This window comes from Rhinopithecus bieti, unplaced genomic scaffold, assembly GCF_001698545.2.
Source record: "Rhinopithecus bieti isolate Rb0 unplaced genomic scaffold, ASM169854v2 scaffold_17275, whole genome shotgun sequence".
NCBI lineage: Eukaryota > Metazoa > Chordata > Mammalia > Primates > Cercopithecidae > Rhinopithecus > Rhinopithecus bieti.
The window spans coordinates 382,945-407,920 of NW_016808908.1; the positions used below are offsets into that span (position 1 = coordinate 382,945).

Genomic DNA, 24,976 nt, shown 5'->3' on the forward strand with positions numbered 1-24,976 from the left:
ATATTTATTATTTAATATTTATTATAATATTATGTTTATTATAATTATTAAATAAATTTAATAATTTTGGCTTATTAGCACCAGTCTCAGTTTGGTAGTGTAACTTGATTCTTTTCTGATCTTCGTGACAGTGTCTACACAAATAACTCATGCAACATGCTATATCTTTTGAAGTAAGCGTTTTGATTATTTTTGGTTCAATACTTGGGGTCCCTTCTTCTAAATCTTACATGCTGGTAATCAGCTTTGTAAAGAATTCCTAACCCAAGGCCAGGCCTGGTGGCTTATGCCTGTAATCCCAGTACTTTAGGAGGCCGAGGCAGGCGGATCATGAGGTCAGGAGTTCGAGACCAGCCTGGCCAGTTTGGTGAAACGCCATCTCTACTAAAACACAAAAATTAGCTGGGCATGGTGGCGCATGCCTGTAATCCCAGCTACTTGGGAGGCTGAGGTAGGAAAATCACTTGACCCCAGGAGGCGGAGGTTACAGTGAGCTGAGATCGTGCTGCTGCACTCCAGCCCGGGTGACAGTGCGAGACTCCGTCTCAAAAAAAAAAAAAACGGCTAACCCACAGTTTCCAAAAGAACTTGTTTTTGTGTAGAATGTTTTAGTTTAAGTTGTTTTTTGGTAATTGTAAATTATCTTCTGTAGCTATTGGATTAATGCACTTCACATAGTTAAAAGTTTGAAAGCTAGTTGACTAGGTCTCTAAACTTAAGGAACTGAACCATCCTTTTAGACGTATGTGGTTCATTAAGCAGTTAAGTTCAGAAAAGGGCTCAGGGCTGTTCCTGCCAAGAAGTTGGTGGAGACATTTGGCAAGTGGCATGCTCAAGAGGTTGTCTTTGTAATGTTGCAGAATCGCCTACCAGAGGAATGATGATGATGAAGAGGAGGCAGCCCGGGAACGGCGCCGCCGAGCCCGACAGGAACGGCTGCGGCAGAAGCAGGAGGAAGAATCCTTGGGACAGGTGACCGACCAGGTGGAGGTGAATGCCCAGAACAGGTACTCTCCTCTTTGGGACGGGGAATTTCTAACTAACGTGTTAGCCTGTCTGTTGAATGGAATTTGTCAAGCAAAGCGTTCCTTTCTCAGCCCAACTCAACCCTTTTTCAGTCTAACTTGTTGAATTATTTGCAGTTATTTTAGGCAACTAATCTGATTAGATAGGCAATCTGATTTAGACATTAGGACACAATATTCTATTTCTCTCCACCCCGTTCCCATCTCATAAACATACCCCACTTGAAGGCTTTTATTTCATTTTACAATCTAGCATTTGTTTAATAACTATGGTGTGCTATATCTTGTGTGTATATATATATAGATACATGTGTGTGTATATGTATATTTTTTCTGTTTAATTCTTTTTTTACATTTCAATAGCTTTTTAGGAACAGGTGGGATTTTGGTTACATGGATAAGTTCTTTAATGGTGATTTCTGATATTTTAGTGCACTCATCACCCAAGCAGTGTACGCTGTACCCAATGTGTAGTATTTTATTCCTCACACCCCTCTTACCTTTCTCCCTGAGTCCCCAGTGTCCATTATATCACTTTTGTACCTTTGCATCCTCATAGCTTAGCTCCCACTTATAAGTGAGAACATATGATATTTGTTTTTCCATTCCTGAGTTACTTCACTTAAAATAATGGTCTCCAGCTCCATCCAGGTTGCCATGAATTCTATCATTGTGTTCCTTTCTATGGCTGAATAGTATTCCATGGTGTGTGTGTGTGTGTGTGTGTGTGTGTGTGTGTGTATGGTAAGTAGCTTCTAACTGGGGAGTAGGTATAGCAAAGGGGAAATAGGTATAATTTCTGGGGTTCACTAACCGACTTTGCTACCAATTTGACCAGATATATATATATGATATATATATATATATGTATGTATTTATATATACACAACACATTTTCTTTACCCACTCATTGGCTGATGGGCATTTAAGCTGCTTCCATATTTTTGCAATTGCAAATTGTGCTTCTATAAACGTGCGTGTGCGAGTATATTTTGCATATAATGACTTCTTTTCCCCTGGGTAGATACCCAGTAGTGGGACTGCTGGATCAAATGTTAGTTCTACTTTTAGTTCTTTAAGGAATCTATACTGTTTTCTGGTGGGTTATTTCTTTAAATAAGAAAAAGTATTTACATTTATTCTGTAGGGTATTGCTATCCATTGTGAACTGAAGATATGCTAGTATAGTAGAGTTCTCCGTGCCTACCATTAATAGGTAACACATGAATTTTTAAAGTAGGCATGAATTGCAGATGTCTTCTTTTTTCCAGGATATAGCCTGAATCAATAGTCTCTGATCATTATAATATTCAACAAGATACAGAATTCTGCTTAATTTAATGTGATTATTCAAACACAATGAGTTTGCTATTACACATTTTCTCATTCAGGCCCTGGTAGAAATCAGGGAAGTTGAGAATGCCTAATAGGTTCAACTTCTTCAAAGAGGGCTTTTGCAGCAGAAGTAAGGTCACATGGTTCATTATGCTAATGGTTAGTATATGTCATTTATATGCCCCAAGGTCTAAAAAAGATGAGGATATTTGAGGAGGAAAATGGAGAAAATAATTTTAATTTAAAACCATGGACTGATTATAATGGTTACACTATATAAGATCTCACATGTGGTTTTGGTTTTAGTTTGTTTTACTTTGTTTAATTCAGTCTGTTTAGAAAATTCTAAAGGGAATGGGTCCCGGCCTCCTTAACCCAAGTTTGGGAGGCTGTATTAGAAGGTTTCTGAAAGCAGTCTTGAAAATGTTGGCCAGTAGCACAGATATTGGTTACCCTTTCCCTCAGTAAGTAGCTTCTAATTGGGGAGTAGGTATAGCAAAGGGGAAATAGGTATAATTTCTGGGGTTCACTAACTGACTTTGACTCCCAATTTGACCTTTCACTAACTGTATTTCTTCAGTTAAATGGAAATAAAATTATACCTTTCTCCTAAAATGCTGCTAAACTTAAACTATGTAACAATGCATGTAAAATGCAGAGTGTCTTACACATAGTAAGCACTCAATAAATTTTCACTGTTACCAGATTCTTAACACGGGAGGGCAACATAGTTATTCACTGCCTTTTCTATTTTCAAGCTGAGAGAGAAATAATAGAGTTTTAAAAATGGTATTTTGATGCCTTTCCTGAATCTTGTTATTAATGAGTGGTCAACAGAAGCTTAAAAAGTTACTGCTGGTCTGTAGTTTTCTTGCTTTTAAAATCTTGCTTTTCCTTGTGCTTCTCTTCTCATATTTGGCTATTATTCATTATTTCATTGCTATTGATCGAATTCAAATTCTTTTTTTTAGAAAATCATATTGAGGTTTGAGAATGTGTGATTTATCTCTGATATATTAGTTAGCCACAAGAAGAATAAGTCTTCTTGGGGCTAAACCACTCTAACTGGCATATGATATCTACTGGTGATTGTGGTCATGATTTATAAATAGGCAAAGAAATGTTCAATACAGTTTGTTGGTTTCTTAGCATAAGAGTACTTCAATCTGGCTAGCACTTTGGAATTTTGGTGCCTTTTTAAAATTATTAGAATTCAATTGATCCAAATGCTCTCTCTATAGGCTTCCCCTTCAATTATAAATTTTTTACATTTGTAGGGACATTTAATCCTTATATGTCTAATTTCCTGGAGGCAGTATCCTGAAGCAAAAGTAAAGGCCAAGAAAGTTTTAAAGCTAGTTTTTACTATGCCAGTTTTCGTTGTTAAATATGAAATGTGTTTTTCCAAAATTAAGTGAATTTGAACTTCGAAAGGGCCAAGTTTGGTCTGAACGATGACATTTGATGGAGTTTCTAAACATTGAAAGACAAATTCTTCCAACTCTGGTCACAGTTCTGGTATCACATGACTGGTTGTTTCCTGCAAGTAGAAACCAACACCCTGGCTTGGACAGTGTCCAGCATCCTCCAATAGTGAGGGAGGTGATGGACAACAGTTTAACTTTTGGAGATTTTTTTTCGTTTTTAAAATAAATGTCAAATTTAACTGCCCTTTTTCCACTGTAGAAAAGATGGACAAGAAACCTTTTATTCATGGAAATCTTGACAAAGAAGGTAGATTGTGTATACATTAGTTAGGGTAATGCTGGCTGCTATAAAGCTTAGTACCTCCAAATTTTAAGTTTAGTGCAGTAACACTTACCATTATGCATATTTCCGTCTAGTTGGTGGAACCAGCCACCTGTCTTCTTTTCTCTTGTGATTCTCAATCCCTAGGGCTTGGCGCTTACTGATCTACCAACAGACAGAGATAGAGAAGACAGGGAGTGCACCTCTGTTTGTTCATCGCCTTGGTTGGGTACTTTGTTTACATTTCATTGGCAGTTATTGGTCACCTGGCCCCGCCTAGGTGCAAAGAAAGGAGATGGTGCAAATTTAATCCTTGAGTGGTGATCACTCCCCCCGACTATGGAAGGAGGAGCAGGAATTGTAAGGGACACTTAGATGTCTCTTCCATTGGGGTCATTGGCATGAGTGTGGAATCTCAACACTGTAATGTATATTTTCTTCCTCTCAAAGTACCTTGGGAGCCTCCAATCCAGATCAGGAATTCTAGATGACTTGGTGACATGTGAGAATACTACATGACATCGAAGGAATTCACTTATTATTTCAGTTTGATCCTTAAGTTTGAATTCCCCAAGTAGCAAGTCCAGAAACAAAGATTTGACTGCAAGTCGTTTATTTGTAAGGTGACGCTAGGAAACGCTGGTGGGGGTGTGGGAAGGTGAGACAGAAAAGGGAAGGCCACCAAATAAAGGTTGCATGACCAAGCACATCACCACTGGTTATCTGGAGCTTCACTCCACTGGGAAACTCTGAGGTCCAGTGTGGAACACACACCTCGGAGTTTTCCAACTCAAAAAGTGAGGGATGCTGAGGTATCTAAACACTAAGGCTCATCAATTTTTGTTTGAAAACTGCTCCCAGGGGTCATTAACACCTAAAGCACTTCTGGCATGTGGAGTAGACTCCAGTGCCAGAGAAGGGCTTGCACATGCTGTCCGCTGAAAGCCAGGCAGGCATGTACTAAAATGGTAACGTACTGGGGACACGGGCGGGCTTGGCACTACTGGCATCTGCTGTAGTCCTGGGTGGCACAGGCTGTATGAATGCTGCTGACTGATGAATGAGCAAGCTGTCTTTGCTGTTGTTCTTTCTGTTGTACAGTGTGCCTGACGAGGAGGCCAAGACAACCACCACAAACACTCAGGTGGAAGGGGATGATGAGGCCGCGTTCCTGGAGCGCCTGGCTCGGCGAGAGGAAAGACGCCAAAAACGCCTTCAAGAGGCTCTGGAGCGGCAGAAGGAGTTCGACCCAACAGTAACAGATGCAAGTCTGTCACTTCCAAGCAAAAGAATGCAAAATGACACAGCAGAAAACGAAACTCCCGAGAAGGAAGAAAAACGTGAAAGTCGCCAGGAAAGATACGAGATAGAGGAAACAGAAACAGTCACCAAGTCCTACCAGAAGAATGATTGGAGGGATGCTGAAGAAAACAAGAAAGAAGACAAGGAAAAGGAGGAGGAGGAAGAAGAGAAGCCAAAGCGAGGGAGCATTGGAGAAAATCAGGTAGAGGTGATGGTAGAAGAGAAAACAACTGAAAGCCAGGAGGAAACAGTGGTAATGTCATTAAAAAATGGGCAAATCAGTTCCGAAGAGCCTAAACAAGAGGAGGAGAGGGAACAAGGTTCAGATGAGATTCCCCATCATGGAAAGATGGAAGAGGAAGACAAGGAAAGAGCTGAGGCAGAGAGGGTAAGGTTGGAAGCAGAAGAAAGAGAAAGAATTAAAGCCGAGCAAGACAAAAAGATAGCAGATGAACGAGCAAGAATTGAAGCAGAAGAAAAAGCAGCTGCCCAAGAAAGAGAAAGGAGAGAGGCAGAGGAGAGGGAAAAGATGAGGGAGGAAGAGAAAAGGGCAGCAGAGGAGAGGCAGAGGATAAAGGAGGAAGAGAAGAGGGCAGCAGAGGAGAGGCAGAGGATAAAAGAGGAAGAGAAAAGGGCAGCAGAGGAGAGGCAAAGGGCCAGGGCAGAGGAGGAAGAGAAGGCTAAGATAGAAGAGCAGAAACGTAACAAGCAGCTAGAAGAGAAAAAACGTGCCATGCAAGAGACAAAGATAAAAGGGGAAAAGGTAGAACAGAAAATAGAAGGGAAATGGGTAAATGAAAAGAAAGTGCAAGAAGATAAACTTCAGACAGCTGTCCTAAAGAAACAGGTACAGTAAACATTTTGCACCAAATGTGTGATGCCTGTGACTTGTGAGAAATGTAATGCACATCTGATTTGGGACTGAGGCCACATGCATATAGCTCACATGCTTGATCATTTGGCAAGCTGTTCATTTTTTCAGGCCATAGCAATACACAAGCATGCGGCAATTGATTGATGGCTGAATATTCAATCAACCAACTTTACTGGGACAGCCAGTAAATTTGGCTGTCCAGAAGACAGAGAGAAATTGATTGCTCTGTGCTTGATTGTTATGAATACCAAAAAAATGAATTAATCCAAAGATGATAAATGTGGTGGTGGTGTGTTGGCTTCTGATTCTGCACCTGCATCTAAACTCATTCTTTTAATTATCTTTCCTCTATCCATAGGTCTGCATGAGGCAAGAGGCCCTTAACTCCTTACCTCACTCATGGGTTTGATGTTGAATTAAAAAAATGATAAGAGCTGGGGTGGGAAATAGACATGAAGAACAATGGTCAGACATTTCATCTTAAGAAGGCAAAAACAGGCTGGGCGCGGTGGCTCACGCCTGTAATCCCAGCACTTTGGGAGGCCGAGGTGGGCGGATCACGAGGTCAGGAGATCAAGACCATCTTGGCCAACATGGTGCAACCCTGTCTCTACTAAAAATACAAAATTAGCTGGGTGTGGCGGCATGTGCCTGTAATCCCAGCTACTCAGGAGGCTGAGGCAGGAGAATCACTTGAAACCGGGAGGCAGAGGTTGCAGTGAGCCAAGATTGTGCCACTGCACCCCAGCCTGAGCAACAGGGCGAGACTCCATCTCAACAACAAAAGCAACAACAAAAAAAAAAAAGAAAGAAAGAAAAAAAGAAGGCAAAAACAAACCCCTGGAAATTAACTGGTAATAAAGAGGGGAAAGGAACTGGTTGGAACCTTTCCTTTAAAAAAAGTCAAAACCCTGATTTGCCAACATGTAGACCTCAGCTTAATGTAGACTTGCAGAAAGCCATTAATTTAGGGTAGTATCAATTTATAATTGACTGGTAATTAAGAGCATACATGCTTCTTTATTATCTGGGTGACACAAATTCATGTGGCCTGAGGAAGGGTGGAAATAGTAGGGGGAAAATGTTTGTAAGCTTTGAGAAAGATTTTTTTCTGTCTGCAAGGCTGCATTAAAAACGCTGTACCTAATCACCACCACCACACCACCACCACTCCTAAAAAAAGAAAAAAAGAGATGCTTTCACATTCACCTTTCCAGAGCAAATTCTTTGTCACTAAGCCTGCATTGCACTGAAGGTGTCTTTAACTCCTGCTTCTGTACAAGAGGCTCATGAACAAAGCTATAATTGAGATCATGAGCAAAGTGCACCAAACCACACACGAGGTTTGTAAACACACGAGGAGTGTCACATCATGCTAGATTTCAGTAAGCGCAATGGCAGGCACACGAGAAGATGCTGGGGTGGGAAGAAAATAGCCCACCTTGCTGTTTAGAACCACTGTGCTGTGAACGCTGAGACGGCAGAAGAGAAGCCATCCCATGCAGCACGTGCAAAGCGATCTGAGCACCCTGTCACTCTTGTAAACTAGAAAGGGCTTCTTTTACTTGTGTGACCTTACCATTCTTGAAAATAAAAAGGGAGAAGAGAAGGGAGCTAAAGTGCAAGCTAAAAGAGAAAAGCTCCAAGAAGACAAGCCTACCTTCAAAAAAGAAGAGGTAAATATGATTGAGAAGTAATGATCGTAAAGCAACAGAAAAAGCAGTCAGTGTTCCAAAATATCTCAGGTCTGATGATCTCAAAATTGTAACCCCATATCCAGTGTATTTCAAGCCATGACTCACAATCCATTGAATAGTAAGATCAGCTTAGAGTGTCTCAAAATTAATTAAATGTATCAGTCAGCATTTTTTAAAAAATGAAATGGATAAAAAGCATCACAGGGCACTGTAGGTAGTAAGTATTGCATTGTCATGTGAATTGTCTTTTTTTCTGTGGGACGCCATCAAAAAGACTTGAAAACACTGCTGGAATCAATTTATCCTGCTTTCTATTCTTCTGAATGCTAATTTTTTTTTCCTTGAGCCATTCTACTTTCATTTCAATCATGAAATATTTCCAACTGGCCTTGATTAATGCTTTAACTTTTCAAAGGAAAAATACCCATACACATCTCAGTAGAAAATTTGATGAACTGAAGATGATATTTGATTTTCAAAAGAAAAGTTTGGCCAAATGTTCTGCATTGCATTTCTGAGGCACACACAGGAGCGGGTACCAGGGTGTTTGACTGTAGGTAAGTGAACAAGGAGCTCTACAGATAGAATGGCACAGGGTTTGACAGTAGTCAGAACACCACATCAGAACACCTGATTGCATTTCAACTTTGGTGCTGTGTTTGCCCCAAATAATCTTAAAAATTGTGACTATATCGAATAAGTTCACAAAACTTACTAGAATGTGGTGAAACTGAATTATTAGAAGTAGGAAGACCCGAAGTTCTTCGCCAAGAGACTGGTGAGGTGATTTGTAGCCAACAAGCTCCAACCCACATGGACTGTTGCTACATTTCTCTGCCTATCATGGCATCTATTAAGAAAGCTAAAAATCTTAAACAGAAATCCATATTTAGAAAACAGGTGACCAGATTAAATAGGGGGTGGATTATTTTCTTAAATATGTTTTGTCAATTTCACGTGAAAAATGAAAACCCCTAGTTCATGTTACATGTTACATTTCGGGAGGCTGAGGCAGGAGAATGGTGTAAACCCAGGAGGTGGAGCTTGCATGAGCTGAGATCCGGCCACTGCAGTCCAGCCTAGGCCACAGAGCAAGACTCCGTCTCAAAAAAAAAAAAAAAAAAAAAGATGTATGTTCCTCTGTTTCTAATAGAAGTTGCGGTGGTTTGGAAGTGAAAATTGAATATGAGCACAGGCCATATAAAGGAAGGAGAAAGTGTAAATGCTAATAACAGGAAAACTGCATTTAGCTCTCATGAGGCAGTCAAGGAAATCATTCATTGAACATGTTGGGAAACACTTTTCATTTGGTGACCAAATGCCTACAAATTCATTTACAAAAAAGAAAAATGAAAGTTACCTCAGAACTAAACTCAGAAATATGTCCCACATGGGTTCTTGTAGTGTTTCTTGGTGAATGTCTTTATAGAAAGAAGTGGGCATGAAATGATGATTCAGTAATTAAACACGTGGGGGAAGGAGGCTGTAGAAAACACTGGAGTCTATATTTAAAATTTCATTCAGTTCACTAAAATGGGATTTGTTTTTACTGACCAAAGCTTTCTGTACCTATGTAGAGTGTCTGAGAACTAGAAGGGCCCATCAGTTGCCACTCGGATGATCCTTTTGTCTCTTTTCAGATAAGGCCCCAGTTCAACAGCATCCTTGGTGTCAATCAGATACTCCCAGGAATGACTGAGCCCTGCCCTTTTCCCCAGTTGCCCCTCAGCACATTCCAGCCAGTTCCAAAACATTTGGCCTGTTTTTGACACAAGGCCAGATAAGCTACTCAAACTGGTTAAAAAAAAAGAAAAAGAAAGAAAACAAATCCAATCTATGTTCCTTTTTTAACATTGTGTACATAACCTGCCGGTCGAAAGACTAGGTTTTCCCTTTCCAGCTAGTTGTGTTGTTCCTTTATGTAGACAGCTTTAAATCATGTTTACATGATTCAGCCATTTTAAACAACCTCTTCCTATTTTTTTTTCCTTTTTGTTCAAAGAAAGAAAGAAAGCAACTAACTAAAACCTTTCCTTTCAAGGATTTATGCAGCATAGGATAGGGCAATCACAAGTAAACACAAACATCACGTGAGCCTTCTTAGAGAAAACATTTCCAGAAATCACTCCAATGTCTTTAAAAACACACAAAATAAAACCTGTCTTTCTCCACTGCAGTTTAACTGTGGCAATGAGTTGCAGACAATCACCAACATTGAAACTTAATTTAGCTTTTTTTCTCTCCTCACCAATTATAAAAAGTCTCTTTTTAGTTCTTCATGCAGGAGCTATTTTATTTCTTTTCTGGCTTCTAACAGGAAAACAGTTTCTAGCAGAGCTGCTCCTGAGGTATTGAAAGTGATGTTTGTGTCATGCGGATCAACCCTTCCCAAACATTAGTGTGCCTGCAAATCACCTGGGAGAATTAATTCCATGAGAATGCAGAATCTGATTCCATGAGGTCCACGTTGTCCGTGAACCAAACTTTCAGTAGTGAGGAGTCTAGAAGACGTCCATGTTATAGAAATTGAACCCAGGAAAGGATTTGGGGCTTCTGAAGCTAACAAAAGCACGTTACACCCAGCCTGAGGAAATAGTAGCTACACCCAGCTCTTGTTGCTATTCTGGAACCAAATAATGCAAAATATGCTCGAGACACATCTCAGTCCTTGCTCACTTGACTTTCTGAGTGTCTCTCTGGCACAGGGGCCTGTCACTTGAATTCCCATCCCCCACCTCATCCCCATGTGTTATTCCACTGGATATGCCAAGTATCTAGATTTCCAAAACTCAAATGATCACATTTGGCCAGAGCCTTTCTTTTGAGTATGCTAATGTTATCTGTGTATGAAGCACACAAACTCTTTCAGGATACGTGGCTACCTATTAATCCTTCAGCACAGATGTTCTCCATGGTAACATTCTGACCTATAAGATCTAATGCCTTTCCCGGGGGACTCAGAATCCCATGAGTTTGGGTTAAATCTGCCATAACATCTAAAAAAAAAATGTAAAGGCTCTATGAAATTACTTTATTTATTCATTTCCCAGAAAGAGAAAATAATTTTCAGTTGAACTCAAATCGTCATTATTACATTGACAATGTTTCTCAGGTTTTCCATAAAGAATATAAGCCTGCCATCCACTGTAGCCTTTGCCAATAAAGGCAGAGCTTGAAAAACAGGGAATTTTTTTTCTATTAGACATATATCGTCTTACAAATCTACTTTAAACACTTTTGGGACCAGTAAATCAGATATAATACATTTGGGGAGAATGGAAATTTTCTGACTGCAACATAGGAGAAATGAGTTAAAAGAATGTCTCCATGCGTAGTGCTCCACAGACCGTGAGCTCCTGCTCAGAATTTGTTTCATGGTTATCCCTAAAATGGGTTTCCCTCACATTTGGAGCCACAGATAATTCTTAACCAGAACATAAACTCCAGTGTCTGGGTTTTGGGGCTAAGTCTGACAATGGTAGGCCAAAATGAGAATATATTTTGTTTCCTCCTTCCTGTCCAATGAATACTGATGTATTCTTGGGCAAGGACAGCCATCAGGGAGTCACAATGAAGGTGTCATTCAAGCCATGAGCTTGCTCCTTTTTTCTGAAGCCTCTCATGACCCATGAGGAGCCAAGAGGGAAATGACAGGATGAAAAATCCAGAAGGAATCCTCTGGTCCAACCACATTTTTTCACGTTCGTGGTACCAGCATCCCAGAGCAGTCAGGTGATTTGTCCAAGTAACACAACTACTTTGTTGTCAGCACTGGAGCCAAAAGTCAGGTTTCTTGATTTACAGACAAAGCTCTTGGAGAGAATGGCAAAGTACAGCCCCCATTTTCAGTGTGTCTAAGGGACATCCTAGGTATATACCCCATGGTGAAAGATTGAAGTCTTAACTAACTAGGACAGCATAGTAGTGAATCCCTAGTAATTAATCAGATACTACCCAAATAAGACAAATGACTTAAAACTTATCAGTAAAGAGCAAAAAACTGTGCTCTGCTTTGTAAAACATGCACTTTAGGCCAAGTGTGGTGGCTCACACCTGTAATCCCAGCACTTTGGGAGGCCGAGGCGGGTCGATCACTTGAGGTCAGGAATTTGAGACCAGCCTGGCCAACATGGTGAAACCCGTTCTCTACTAAAAGTACAAAATTAGCTGGGTGTGGTGTTGCATGCCTGTAATCCCAGCTACTCATGATGCGAGGCGGGAGAATCCCTTGAACCCGGGAGGCGGAGGTTGCAGCCAGCCGAGATTGCACCACTGCACTCCAGACTGGGCAACAGAGCAAGACTCTGTCTCTAACAAAAAAAAAAAAAAATGCACTTTAGGAGTAAATCTTCACAGGGTATCTGAAGAATAGGTGAGAAGAGGTGAGTGATCAGGTCAGGACAGAACCTCCTAGGCCACAGCACCTAAAGTCCTGAGTTCTTACGGCCTACCCTTCCTCTCTGGGTTCCTTTAGAATGCTCATGCTTTGTAACTGTCTTGAAAAGAACCATTGTGAATGCACCTCACCTGTTTTCACGCGCATCTTTTAAGAATGGATGAGATTATATAAGTGAAGTAATTTGAATTCCTTTACCCCCTCCCCCAAAAAAGCTATGTAAATTCATTTTACTTTTAAATAATCTGTCTCATTTACTGTAAGAAACACAAAACCCACAAAATAATGAAAGCTAACACCTGCCCTCCATATATCATCTTCCTGTGTCTCCCACCACAACCACAAAACTACTTCCAGAGAACTAAATTTTTATTGACAATGGAAATCAAGGTAAACCCTAGAATTTTTCCTATTCCATTCTAACTGTAATGGTTTAGATGACTACAGACATGTTCTCAAGGACCCCACATATCTTTGGATCCTCCTGCTAAAGATAGGGTTAGTAAGTGTCCCGTCCTTGGGACATAATTTACTCAGTTGATTAACATACTGGTCTTTGCCAGAATTGGCCTGGCAGATCTAGTTAAACTGAAAGGTTTCCTTTTCTTCCTTTCACATTTGTGTCTTTCTCACAGATTCTCTCTCCATCCAGGAAGAAACCCGTCTAAGCAACGTGGTCATTCTTCCATCAAAGCCACCCTAATAATTGCTCTTCCCAGTGGGAACTGCAAATACCTACTTTTACATGAAGTTCCTACAACGTTATGGTTTCCAAACAATAGTACTACCACTGCTCTTGAAAATAAAAACCCCAGTGAGATCAGGGATGATCTTACCTTCTTAAAATTGTGGTAAAGGTGTTTGTTCACAGGCTAAAGGACCATAGCTCATTCTCTAAGAATTTCACCTGATTCCAACTCTACCACATCTGAGTGGTTTCTTTCTGAGTTTTCTGCCTTCCTAACAATTTTGGGTCTTATTTGATGACACCAACCAAAACCTAATAAGATTTTTCTTGTTCTGTTTCTTCCTGATATGTACTGTTGGTTAGATCAAAGATGAAAAGATTAAAAAGGACAAAGAAACCAAGGAAGTTAAGAGCTTCATGGATCGAAAGAAGGGATTTACAGAAGTTAAGTCGCAGAATGGAGAATTCATGACCCACAAACTTAAACATACTGAGAATACTTTCAGGTAAGAAGTAGCAACTAGTTAATAGTAACTGTGTTCACATGCAAAAACAATTTTTAAATGTCAGTCTTCCCATCCTGTGCTTCCAGACAGAAACGTGCTAAACAGGCAGCATGCTTTTGTTGTGAGGTCATTAGCCATTGTCTTAGAGATACTCAGTCAGCAGGTCCAGTTCTCATATCACCAACAGAAGACCAGCAGTCACCGCTCAGACAGGGCTTAGTCTGCTTTTCCCATTATTTTGAAAGGCAGATCATGCTTGGCATCCATGTTTTTGTTCACTGACCTTTTGTGAAATGAGTGTATTAGAAAACACCATGACTGGGATTCATATCATTCAATGAATCTCTATATGGTCTGACCACCTTCCTAAGAGACCTTTCTCAGTACCATTTTCAAGAATGCGTTTTCTAGAGGTTGTAAATAAATACTGCATAAGACTAAGATTGTTTTGTGGTGAAATACTTGGGAAACATTGAATTAAGCTAAATTCATCAGATTTCTTTACCACATGACTTTGAGAGCCCTTCATGCTCATTTGCATTGGAAATCTCTAAGAGGGAGTGAGAGGGTATGGACAGACTGCTCTATTTTATACAGTTTGGAAAAACTCTCTTGTATAGCTTGAGCTTTCCCCTCAACATAACCCCCTACCCTATCAAATTGAAAATCTGGGCAACTGATTATCAGACAGATGAGACCAGTATATTGAGGTAAATCCTCATTTCTAAATACAGTCGAATCCTGAGAGCTCTCTACCAGTTTTGTAGAAGAACTTGAGGTGCAGACACTGGGCTGGCTACGTGATTCCTGTGCTCCTTCCCCACAAAACACTCCCTCCAACCACTGGGGCCGAATTCCAACCTCTGTTACGTCACTGGTTGCTGTGCCAGATGTGCTGGAGAAGAGTCTTGGGTTCCTGCAATGTGGATTTCCCTGGGCTTGTTCCTTGGCTGCAGCCTTGCCTAGAGACCCTGTTTTTCTGAACACTTCAAATAAGAAAGTCATCAGGCAGGTATGAGGGAGAAATTTGACATGCTCCTCACACCAAAGCCTTTGTAATATTCAAAAGCAGGCAGAGCTACTAGTGATGGACATTTCAATCTCATCCAAGAGGCTAAGGTGGATAAATACTGTTGCCCCAAAACAATTTTTCTATACATAAATTTGAGCAGAAACCTACCCATGTTTATCCAAAGGAGAACCTAAAGCACACAGAAGAAAAGGTGTACGTAAAAGATCTAAATAAAATGATGAAGGTGTAAGAAAGGTAGAATCTATAGATATTACTTGGGATTGCCAAGAGAATAGATGTGAAAATTAAGTTTATTGAACATCCATAGAAAATCTACAAAGCAAGTTGATTCAGGTTGAGTCGAGTCTAAAACTTGCTGAAGTGCCTGTAGTTTAATGTTTTAATGCCCTAGAATAGTGTTAGGTTCATGAAAAGTATTCAATGAATATTACCTAATATTATAATTTTTTAATTAATAGTTTAAAATATGTCTTGTAAGCATAAGGTTCTTTTAAGGTGTAAGTTTTTTGTTAAAAGAAATAACATTGAAAAAAATCTGTCAGTAGAAAAAAGTCTGTTTAACAATTAGCATACTTGCCAACAAGCTTCAGTCAAAGCTCAAATTAATAATTAACATGCCTATTGTGTAGAAATCCAATATATTTACCCAATATAATTTACCCAATATAATTACCCAAAGCTGGGTAATTTGAAGGGAGGAATAGTCACAAGGGATGGTGACAAGTGCTAAGAACCCTTACATGTGACTCTGACCTTAATTTTTCTATTTTGGACAGGAAAAAAAAAATACCTAGGAACAAGCTGCTACCATATTATTTATTTTTGTTTAGCCACCAATGTATGTGAGTTTTAGTTTCAATTAGAAATTCATGCTGATTGAAGCAAAGAAGTACAGTTTTGCTCCATATACATATAAAATGAAGAGACAGGAAGAGAGTATCAGCCTCTATTTAGATAAGTTTAGTACGTACCAGCTTAACTGAAAACAAGCTGTGTTCTTAATGGTCAAAAGCCTAATACTCATCTTGACTTACACCTAAAGAAGCCAAGGACGGCGCGGGAGAAAGAACTTTAGGGAAGAGATTTCCACCTTAAGTGGCACCCTAATGCTGAGGTCGTGCACATAGGCAGAGGTGGTGTGAACAAAACTTTTACTCTTGTTTTGAGCATAGCTGCTTATGTTTGATTTAATTACTGTTCCCTCTGATATTTGCGTTTTCTTGTAACTCACTTATTTTCTCTAAAACATGACATAAAAATCTCAATTCAATGAGCAGGATATAGCAATGCAAATTATTACCAAGGGTTTTATAGAAAGTGCAAAATGAAGGGTTTTTTGATTTTTTATTTTCAGAAGTGGGAATTAAAAGGTTTTTTTCCCGATTATAGAAAAAAAAGTACTCATTATAAAAATGCTGAGAAAATAGAAGAATAAAAATAAGCACTCACCACCCAAAGATAACCACCAGTAACACTTTTTCCAGATATTTATCTATGTGTATACTATTCAAGATAAACGCACACACGTATGTATATTTATATGTAGTATATACATGTGTGTGAGTATACTTATAATTTGACATTGATTCTTGCACTGTGCATAAGAATGTATCATAGCTTGCTTTCTATGCCAATAAATATAAGCCTATAATTAATGATACTAGATTCCACTGGATGGATGTATTATTACTTACTCAGCCAGTCCTTAATGACGGACATATTGATTGTCCAAAATGAAGACTGAGCGACACCTAGTGGAATCCATAGATGTTTCCATAGGCATGTGTTTTGCCGATTCAGTACCTGTACAGTAATATGATGAACACAAAGAGAGAGCAAACTCATTTTTGAAAGGAAAGACCCTAAATTGACTGAGAGAGAAGTCACAGGCCTGTGAACCTAGAAGACCCTGAAAGAGCCTTTGACGACAAGGTTTTGAGGGACCCTTTAACCTTGTTTGAGTTCAAAATAAAAGTTACTTGTAACTGACAAGAGCCTAGACCAATAGTTCTAAATTTTTTAACCTAAGCCCTTAGTAAGAAATACATTTTACCTAATGACCCAGTACACACCTGTATATGTTTTTATAACTGAAACAAGTGTGTCAAGAAACGGTAGTTTCTTTTGCTCTATGCAGTGTACTCCGATATTTTCTGTTTCTTTTTTTTTTAATGTTGATTACAAACTACTAAATTGACTTTCCGGTCTGCAGCTTGAAAATTATTGTTCTGGAGGACACGGTATATTCAGAACTACTTCAGTGTTTAAAAAGCATGATATATAATATACATTATAAAATCAATATTGCACAGTGTATTTCTTGAGACCATTTCTTGTTTTATTCTTTCTCTTGTTCCACAGTTAGAAATACTGTGCCATTCTTTAAATGTAGTACGTGATATTAGGGTGTGGTAATTCTTTTGTTTCTTAGACAAAAATGTCAGGAATAGGATATCTACGTTCACATCTAGTTAAGAATGACCTTACTACTTGCTAATAAGTATTTAAATGGCAAAGTTGTATCTCTGCATCTTAAAGACTACTTATAACAAGGGCCTTCAAGCCTAAATTAAGCCACTGAATTCTGCTTAGTGATGCCCCAGGCAAATCCAACTTAGGTGAATTCTGTGTTAGTGAAAATGCTGTATTCCACCAAAGTCCTACTTTGAGTATCAACATGTTTTAAAATTATCAGTGTTCTAACTGTATCATATAGCAAATTTATTAAAGAAACTCAGGGGTCACAGTGGGTGCTAATGATATGTCTCCATCCTTTTATAGATGTGTAAAATACTAAAAATGCCAGCTCTGAAATAAAATTTTACCATAAGGACTCTTGGAATAGCATTGTCTTAAGTCTTAACATGTTCCCAGTTCTGCAATGAAGTCCCTGTGTATCCTCCTTAATCACAAAATAAAATTCAACATAATTTCAATTCTTATTTATATAAAAACGTACCCATTTTCTTTCTGTTTTATAAGCTGTTCTATCTGATGAAGCATTGCTTCTGCTCAGGCACGGAAGGTAGCTAGACCTAGACTGTAGAAATTCTAGAGACAGAGTTTGGAAAGGTTTCTCTGAGACTCTATCCTGAAGGTTTGAGGTGAGAGGTGGAGAGATAGGCTAACATGTTCTATTTCAGTTTATTCATTGTTTCATAACAAAACGTATTTAATTTCAGGTATAATTATAGTGACAAGAAGAGTACAACTAATAGATAAGCATTAGAATCTGATCATGGCTCAACTGCTTTCTAGCTACCAAAAGTTTGAGTATATTATTCTCTCTCTTACCTGTGATTTCCTTGTTTGTAAGATGGGGATAATAAACCTAACCTGACATCTGCCCAGTTATTGTGACTGTTAAATGAAGTAGTGGATATGAAAAGGGTTTAGAAAGCATAAAGAATGACATGTAAGTAATAACCACATCATACCAAGCTAATTTCATAATTTTAAGTCTGTATAAGGAGTATTCCAGTTGTGTTGGGGTCAAAGAGCACAGAAAATACACAAATTGAAGCCATAGGTCAATGCCATCATGAAGGACTCTCCTGGAGCAGCTCTGTAAGAATAGACATAAATCACTGTGTTTAGCTCTTAATCAAGAGGCAATGGGTAATTTCATCTGCCAGAGATCAGCTGCTAGAGTTAAGCTCAAGACAAAGTTGTGGATAGATGGATTTACTTCAATGCCTCTGCTTAGTTAAGCCACTTTTTCCCATTTGCAGTGCCTGAACCTTTGTGTCTTCCCTCCTGATCCATTACTCCAGGCAGACCCAAGTTAACCAGTAACTTATGGCAAAGGACTAGTAAGGCCACTAGGAGACTTTTGAACTCATTCACAAGTAACGTTTTGCACTACATGCCTTCCTTTCTAATAACAACTAATATTTATACTGTAGATGATATATAAATCATAGTATATCAGTATATCTATCATATTGATATAATACATAATCCCATGCAACTCGCAGAGGTAAATAGAATAAATAGTATTTGCCCCATTTTTCCATGCTGTAGCATGTATCTTTTTTTAAAACTGTGGTAAAAACAAACATAACCTAAAATTTACCATCTTAAGCATTTTTAAATGTACAGTTAAGTAGTGTGAGGCATACAGATCTCCAAAACTCTTTTCATCTTGCAAGACTGAAAGACCACACCCATTAAACAACAACTCTATTTCCTACTACCACCCACGCTCTGCCTCTGGTAACTACAGTTCTATTTCTGTCTCTGTGAATTTGACTACTTTAGATCCCTCATATACATGGAATCACACGGTATTTGTATGATTTCTGTGACTGGCTTATTTCACTTAGCATAGTATCTTCAAGATTTATCCATGTCATAACAGGTAACAAGATCTCCTTCCTTTTTAAGTCTGAATAATATTCCATGGAATGGCTGGCCCACCTTTTATTTATCCACTCCTGCCATGATGGACACTGGGTTGCGTCAATCTCTTGGTCCTTGTAAATGGTGCTGCTATGAACGGGTACACAAGTATCTCTTCAAGACACTGCTTTCCATTCTTCTAGATGTGTATCAGAAGTGGGATTGCTGGATCACGTGGTAGTTCTCTTGTTGATTTTTTGAGGAACCTCCATACTGTTTCCATAGCAGCTGCACAACTTTACAATCCCATTTTGCAGTGCATATTTGTCCCATTTTACAGCTGAGGAAACCAAGCGCAAGTGGCAGAGTAGAGGCTCCCATTCAGACTGTGATTCCAGGCAGACCCCTTCCCCAGCCTACCCCTTGGGCTAATGAGAGGCACTGGAGATTTGGTCTGGGATACAAAAGCCGCAGACCGACCTCCCCTTCCTCCAGGGAGACTACAGGCAAAAGCATGTAAACCCTTTTCCATTGCCCCCAAACCATAGCCGCCCTGGAGGGAGGGCCAGCGTGGACACCAAGGAGGCTGAAGGCGCCCCCCAGGTGGAAGCCGGCAAAAGGCTGGAGGAGCTTCGTCGTCGTCGCGGGGAGACCGAGAGCGAAGAGTTTGAGAAGCTCAAACAGAAGCAGCAGGAGGCGGCTTTGGAGCTAGAGGAACTCAAGAAAAAGAGGGAAGAGAGAAGGAAGGTCCTGGAGGAGGAAGAGCAGAGGAGGAAGCAGGAGGAAGCCGATCGAAAACTCAGAGAGGAGGTAAGGCGGGCGCTAAGCGCCCTGAGAACTTTGCACGAGAAAATTCCCTGGTGCCGTGCGGCTGCTCTTTTGAGCATGGGCTCTCAAAAATATTTCTTAAGAATAATAAACTTAACATGTGCTAGTTACGGTTCTAAAACTTGTAGACATATTAATTTGTCCACTGCTTCTAAGAACTCGCTGACGTAGGTACTTATCCCCATTTTACAGATGAGAAAACTGAGGCACAGAGAGTTTTGGGTTTTTTTTGTTGGTTGGTTGTTTTTGTAATTTTCCCAAGGTCTCCCTTGTGTTAACCCATTACCCTTTACTGCCTCTCAAAAAGGAAAAGTTAGAAAGCTAAGAAGGAGGAAAGGTCTGCAAAATAGTTACCAGAATGAAGTTATGTGATACTTCATTTCTAATAGTTGGAGAGTTTTTATAGAGAAGATTTTTTTTAATCTTTTTTTTTTTTTTTAATGAGCAAGTAAGTACATTAGAATGTAAACAGGCAGGGACAGTATCTGCGTTGTTCATTACTGTATACCCAGGACCCCATACCGTGCCTGACATGCAGGACGAACCCCATCATTATAAACAGATGAATTTGTTTTATCTTTTAAGACAGAGCTAAAAACAGCAGATAAAGTTACAAGGAGGAACATTTTGGCTCAGCATATGAAATAATGTTTAACCAACTACAACTTACAGTACTACAGTTTACAAAGTACATTCTTTTCTTTCATCCTGAGTTACGTTGTTCTCATTTTATGGGCAAAGAAACCAGGAATCAAATAGTTTGAGTGACTTATTTGAAGATTTTTGACTAATAAATGGTAGAATCAGTATGGAGACCTTGCTTTTCCAACTCAGAGCCTAGAGCTTTTGAAATAGCGATCTTCCATCATTCAAAATATGAAAGGAAAAAAAAAAACTTTCAATGGCATTTTGACACGGATCCTATGCAAAATTTTCCGGAACTGTATGGAAAATTTTGATACATTATTTTGAGGTCTCTTTTAACTCCAGCTTTCAATAAGCCAATTACCTTTGGTTGGGAAGTAATCAGGATGATAGAGTTTTGGAGTTTAACACACCCAGGCTTCTTTTTTTTTTTAAGACGGAGTCTGGCTCTGTCACCCAGGCTGGAGTGCAGTGGTGCAATCTCAGAACACACCCAGTCTTCTATCCTAACTCTGCCACTAACAAGCTGGGGCCTTGGGAAATCTGGACTACTCTCTTTTCCTTATCTGTGAAATAATATCTACTTTGCAGGATTCTTCCGATAATTATTAATAGACCATTGTGCTCCCAGTGCCTAGCACATTCTAGGCACTCAAAAATTGGTAGATATCATTATTGCCATCATTGTTATTATGATTATTATTCAGAGGAGGAGAGTATCAGGAAAGGCTGAAGGGAAATCGTGAAGTCTTAGAACTGGATTGGACCTAGGAGATTATTTGGGCTAAACTACGAAACACAGGATCCTTCTACGGCATCCTTTAATAGAAGAACATCTAGTCGCTGCTTGAGAACATGCAGTGATAATGATCTCACAGTTTGAGAACTACCAAACAGTGCATAAATCTCTCAGAAAATCAAGTTGTACAACTTGATCAGAGCCCTGAATTGTTTGCCTGATAGAGAAGACAGAATATTCTAGACTAGGAATGAAGACACAGAGGAGTTAATGAGACAGTCTGTAAACATTTACGTTTGCACCACTATGGTGCAGTGTCTACAGTATTTCACGTTTGTCAAACCATCTAAAATTATATATTCACCTGAAGCGGGGAGCAACCATAAAATCACCTCTTGTACCATCTGGCAAATATAGTACTGCAGATTTAGATAGCTTTTCACATAAGTCATTTATTTGTCTTCACAACACAACTCTCCTAGGATGTAGGTAGAAGGAATATTCATATTCCTTTTACATATACAGAAGAGTGAGGTCATTGTTAATGACCCACAGGACAGTGGTGATTATGTGTCACCCTATGGGAAATCACCATAATGAGTGTTAGTCTAAGCCAGGGGTGTCCGCTCTTTTGGCTTCCCTGGGTCACATTGGAAGAAGAAGAATTGCCTTGGGTGACACATAAAATACACTAATACTAATGATTGCTGATGAGCTAAAAACAAAACAAAACAAAACAAAAAACAAAGATGTCTCATAATGTTTTAAGAAAGTTTACGAATTCATTGGGCCACATTCAAAGCCATCCTGGGCATCATGTGGCCCCTGGGCTGTGGCTTGGACAAGCCTGGTCTAAGCATTTTACATGTGCTTTCTCACTGAGTCCTCACAAAAGCCCTATAAAATGAGTACTATTGTTATCCCTGTTTTACAGATGAAGAAACTGAGCCACAGAGCAGATAAATAACATAGCCAAGGTCAGGCCACTGGAAAGTAGCACCACCAGAAAGCAAATAAAGGCAGCTCGACTCCAGCTCTCAGGCTAAACCTCTGGTGACCACCTAGAAGGGGAGTGTCCAGCCTGCGGCCTGAGTCTGCTGCCTCTCCTGACTGTGCTCTCTCTCCTACAGCACTCTTCCCTTTGGCTGTGAAGCTGGTACTGATGCCTTGTGATTCGTTCTTTCTCTCTTAGGAAGAGAAGAGGAGGCTAAAGGAAGAAATTGAAAGGCGAAGAGCAGAAGCTGCTGAGAAACGCCAGAAGATGCCAGAAGATGGCTTGTCAGATGACAAGAAACCATTCAAGTGTTTCACTCCTAAAGGTTCATCTCTCAAGGTATTTTTTCCCCAGAAAACCTCTATTAGAATATGATAGAAACTGGATTTTAGCCCCTTGTTTAGTTATTGATTATTCAGGGCCTTTGCTTCATTTATCTTTTTGCTTATCCTTCCATGTTCATCTGTTGAGGCTGCTACAACAAAATACTTTAGACTAGGGCCAGGTGCGGTGGCTCATGCCTGTAATCCTAGCACTCTGGGGGGCCAATGTGGGCAGATCACCTGAGGTCAGGAGTTCGAGACCAGCCTGGCCAACATGGTGAAACCTCCCCTACCAAAAAATTCAAACATTAGCCGGACATGGTGGCACGCACCTATAATAATCCCAGTTACTTGGGAGGCTTAGGCAGGAGAATCACTTGAACCCAGGAGGCGGAGGTTGCAGTGAGCCGAGATCATACCACTGCACTCCAGCCTGGGTAACAGAGCAAGACTCTGTCTCAAAATTTATCACTCACAGTTCTGGAGGCTGGGAAGTCAAAGATCAAGGTGCCAGCAGATGTGGTGTCTAGTGAGGGCCTATTCCTCAAAGACGGCACCTTCTCCCTATGTCTTCACATGGTGGAAAGAGAAGGGGAGAAAACAGGCTCCCTTAGGCCTCTTTTATAAGGGCATTAGTCCCATTCACAGGGGCCCCACCCTCATTACCTAGTTACCAACCAAAGGTCTTGCCTCTTGGTACCAGCACATCAAGGATTCAGTTTCAACATATAAATGTTGGACCATAGCACCTCCTTTCAGCTGTTTCACAGCTTCTCTTTGTTTACAACATATGGAAAGGAGAGACAGTAGTGAAATTTTTAATCTGTCATTTATTAGATGCTTTGGCATACATTAAAATGACATTCGGTGATTATCTCTGAATTTCACTGATCCACATTCTCCATGTGCCTCATTCCTTTGAGCAATTGAGAATAGAAACATTTAAAATTTATAAAATGGGAAAGTATATTTTAAAAGTTTAAGCTGCTTTTCTTGCTAGCTGTTCATTTTTTCTTTGTCATGATTAAAAGCCAGCTGGAAATGGTACAGGTGCAAATTTTAAAGCAATTATTATGGGAGGAGGTGAAATGTGACTTGGAGAGGGTCCTTTTCCAGGATGGCTTTGGTCCTATGACAGCCTTCATGGAGCACAGCTCCTATCTGATGTAAAACGGAGTGCTGCCAAGACAACAGAGAAGGAGCAGGAATCAGCTGAGTCAGGTAGATGATAGAATAGCTGAGATGTAGGGAAAACACAGTGGGCTCAAGAAAGTGGCATCCTTGATTTATAATCAGTACACCATTATTGCCAGTGGCGGTTTCTTTGAGGATTAACATCATTGAGCATCTAGCACAGTGCCTTACATCATATTGAAGATACTTAAAAATTTTTTAAATGATGAATAAATGAATGAATCTTCAGAGATTGGAACCTTTAACATTTCATTTTCCATCAACCTAGCTAGGTTATAAAGCATCAACAATGGGCAAAGCCATGATAGAATTATACCCAGGTCTGGCCAGGCACAGTGGCTCACACCTGTGATCCCAGCACTTTGGGAGGCTGAGGCAGGTGGATCACCTGAGGTCAGGATTTCTAGACCATCCTGGCCAACCTAGTGAAACCCCATCTCTACTAAAAACACAAAAATTAGCTAGGCATGGTGGTGCACACCTGTAATCCCAGCTATTTGGGAGGCTGAGGCATGAGAACCACTTGAACTTGGGAGGCAGAAGTTACAGTGAGCCGAGATAGTGCCACTGCACTCCAGTCTGTGCAAAAGAATGAGACCCTGTCTCTAAAAAAAGAAAAAAGGAATCATAGCGAGGTCTGGATGGTTAATTATGTACATATGTATAAGGTTATATCAGGTGGCACACCAAAATGACCAAAAGCTGCTTACATTTTACAGTTATTACTTGTTCCACAGGAAAATCAGAATTTTTTAATCCCCAAATAGCTTCACTTAGTCTTTTTTTTTTTTTTTTTTTTTTTTTTTTTTTTGAGATGGAGTCTTGCCCTGTAGCCCAGGCTGGAGTGCAGTGGCATGATCTTGGCTTACTGCAACTTTCGCCTCCCAGGTTCAAGGAATTCTTCTGTCTCAGCCTCCCGAGTAGCTGGGAATGCAGGCGCACGCCACCATGTCCGGCTAATTTTTGTATTTTTAGTAGAGATGGGGGTTTCACCATATTGGCCAGGCTGGTCTCGAACTCCTGACCTCATGATCTGCCCACCTTGGCCTCCCAAAGTGCTTGGATTACAGGTGTGAGCCACCGCACCTGGCTCATTTAGTCTTTATGATGGTCTGGGTCTCAGTCATATTTCTGATACCTCCCAAATAAATTATTTGTACTCGAACCCTTGTCTCAAGATCTGCTTCAGGGAAAATTGAAAGTAAGCCACAGAGGGATTATACATTTAATATCTGATTATTTATGAAATACTTAATGCATGCTATGTCCCATGAGGGAAAGAACAAAGCAAGGTGGCTGCCCTGATG

General features: G+C 39.9%; 1 protein-coding gene across 9 annotated transcripts in view; it reads left to right on the forward strand.

Moving 5' to 3' along the window:
- The window catches only part of CALD1 (caldesmon 1), a 241,611-nt gene that overhangs the window by 192,952 nt on the left and 23,683 nt on the right, over window positions 1-24,976 (forward strand). For 6 of the 9 annotated variants that reach the window (XM_017887714.1, XM_017887717.1, XM_017887718.1 and 3 more), the window contains 6 exons: window positions 861-1,007; window positions 5,211-6,258; window positions 7,884-7,961; window positions 13,430-13,572; window positions 19,495-19,756; window positions 22,351-22,491. In XM_017887714.1, the coding sequence (XP_017743203.1) occupies window positions 861-1,007; window positions 5,211-6,258; window positions 7,884-7,961; window positions 13,430-13,572; window positions 19,495-19,756; window positions 22,351-22,491 (1,819 nt within the window). The remainder of the gene's footprint in view (window positions 1-860; window positions 1,008-5,210; window positions 6,259-7,883; window positions 7,962-13,429; window positions 13,573-19,494; window positions 19,757-22,350; window positions 22,492-24,976) is intronic. The other 3 variants (XM_017887720.1, XM_017887721.1, XM_017887719.1) reach the window with 2 other exon arrangements.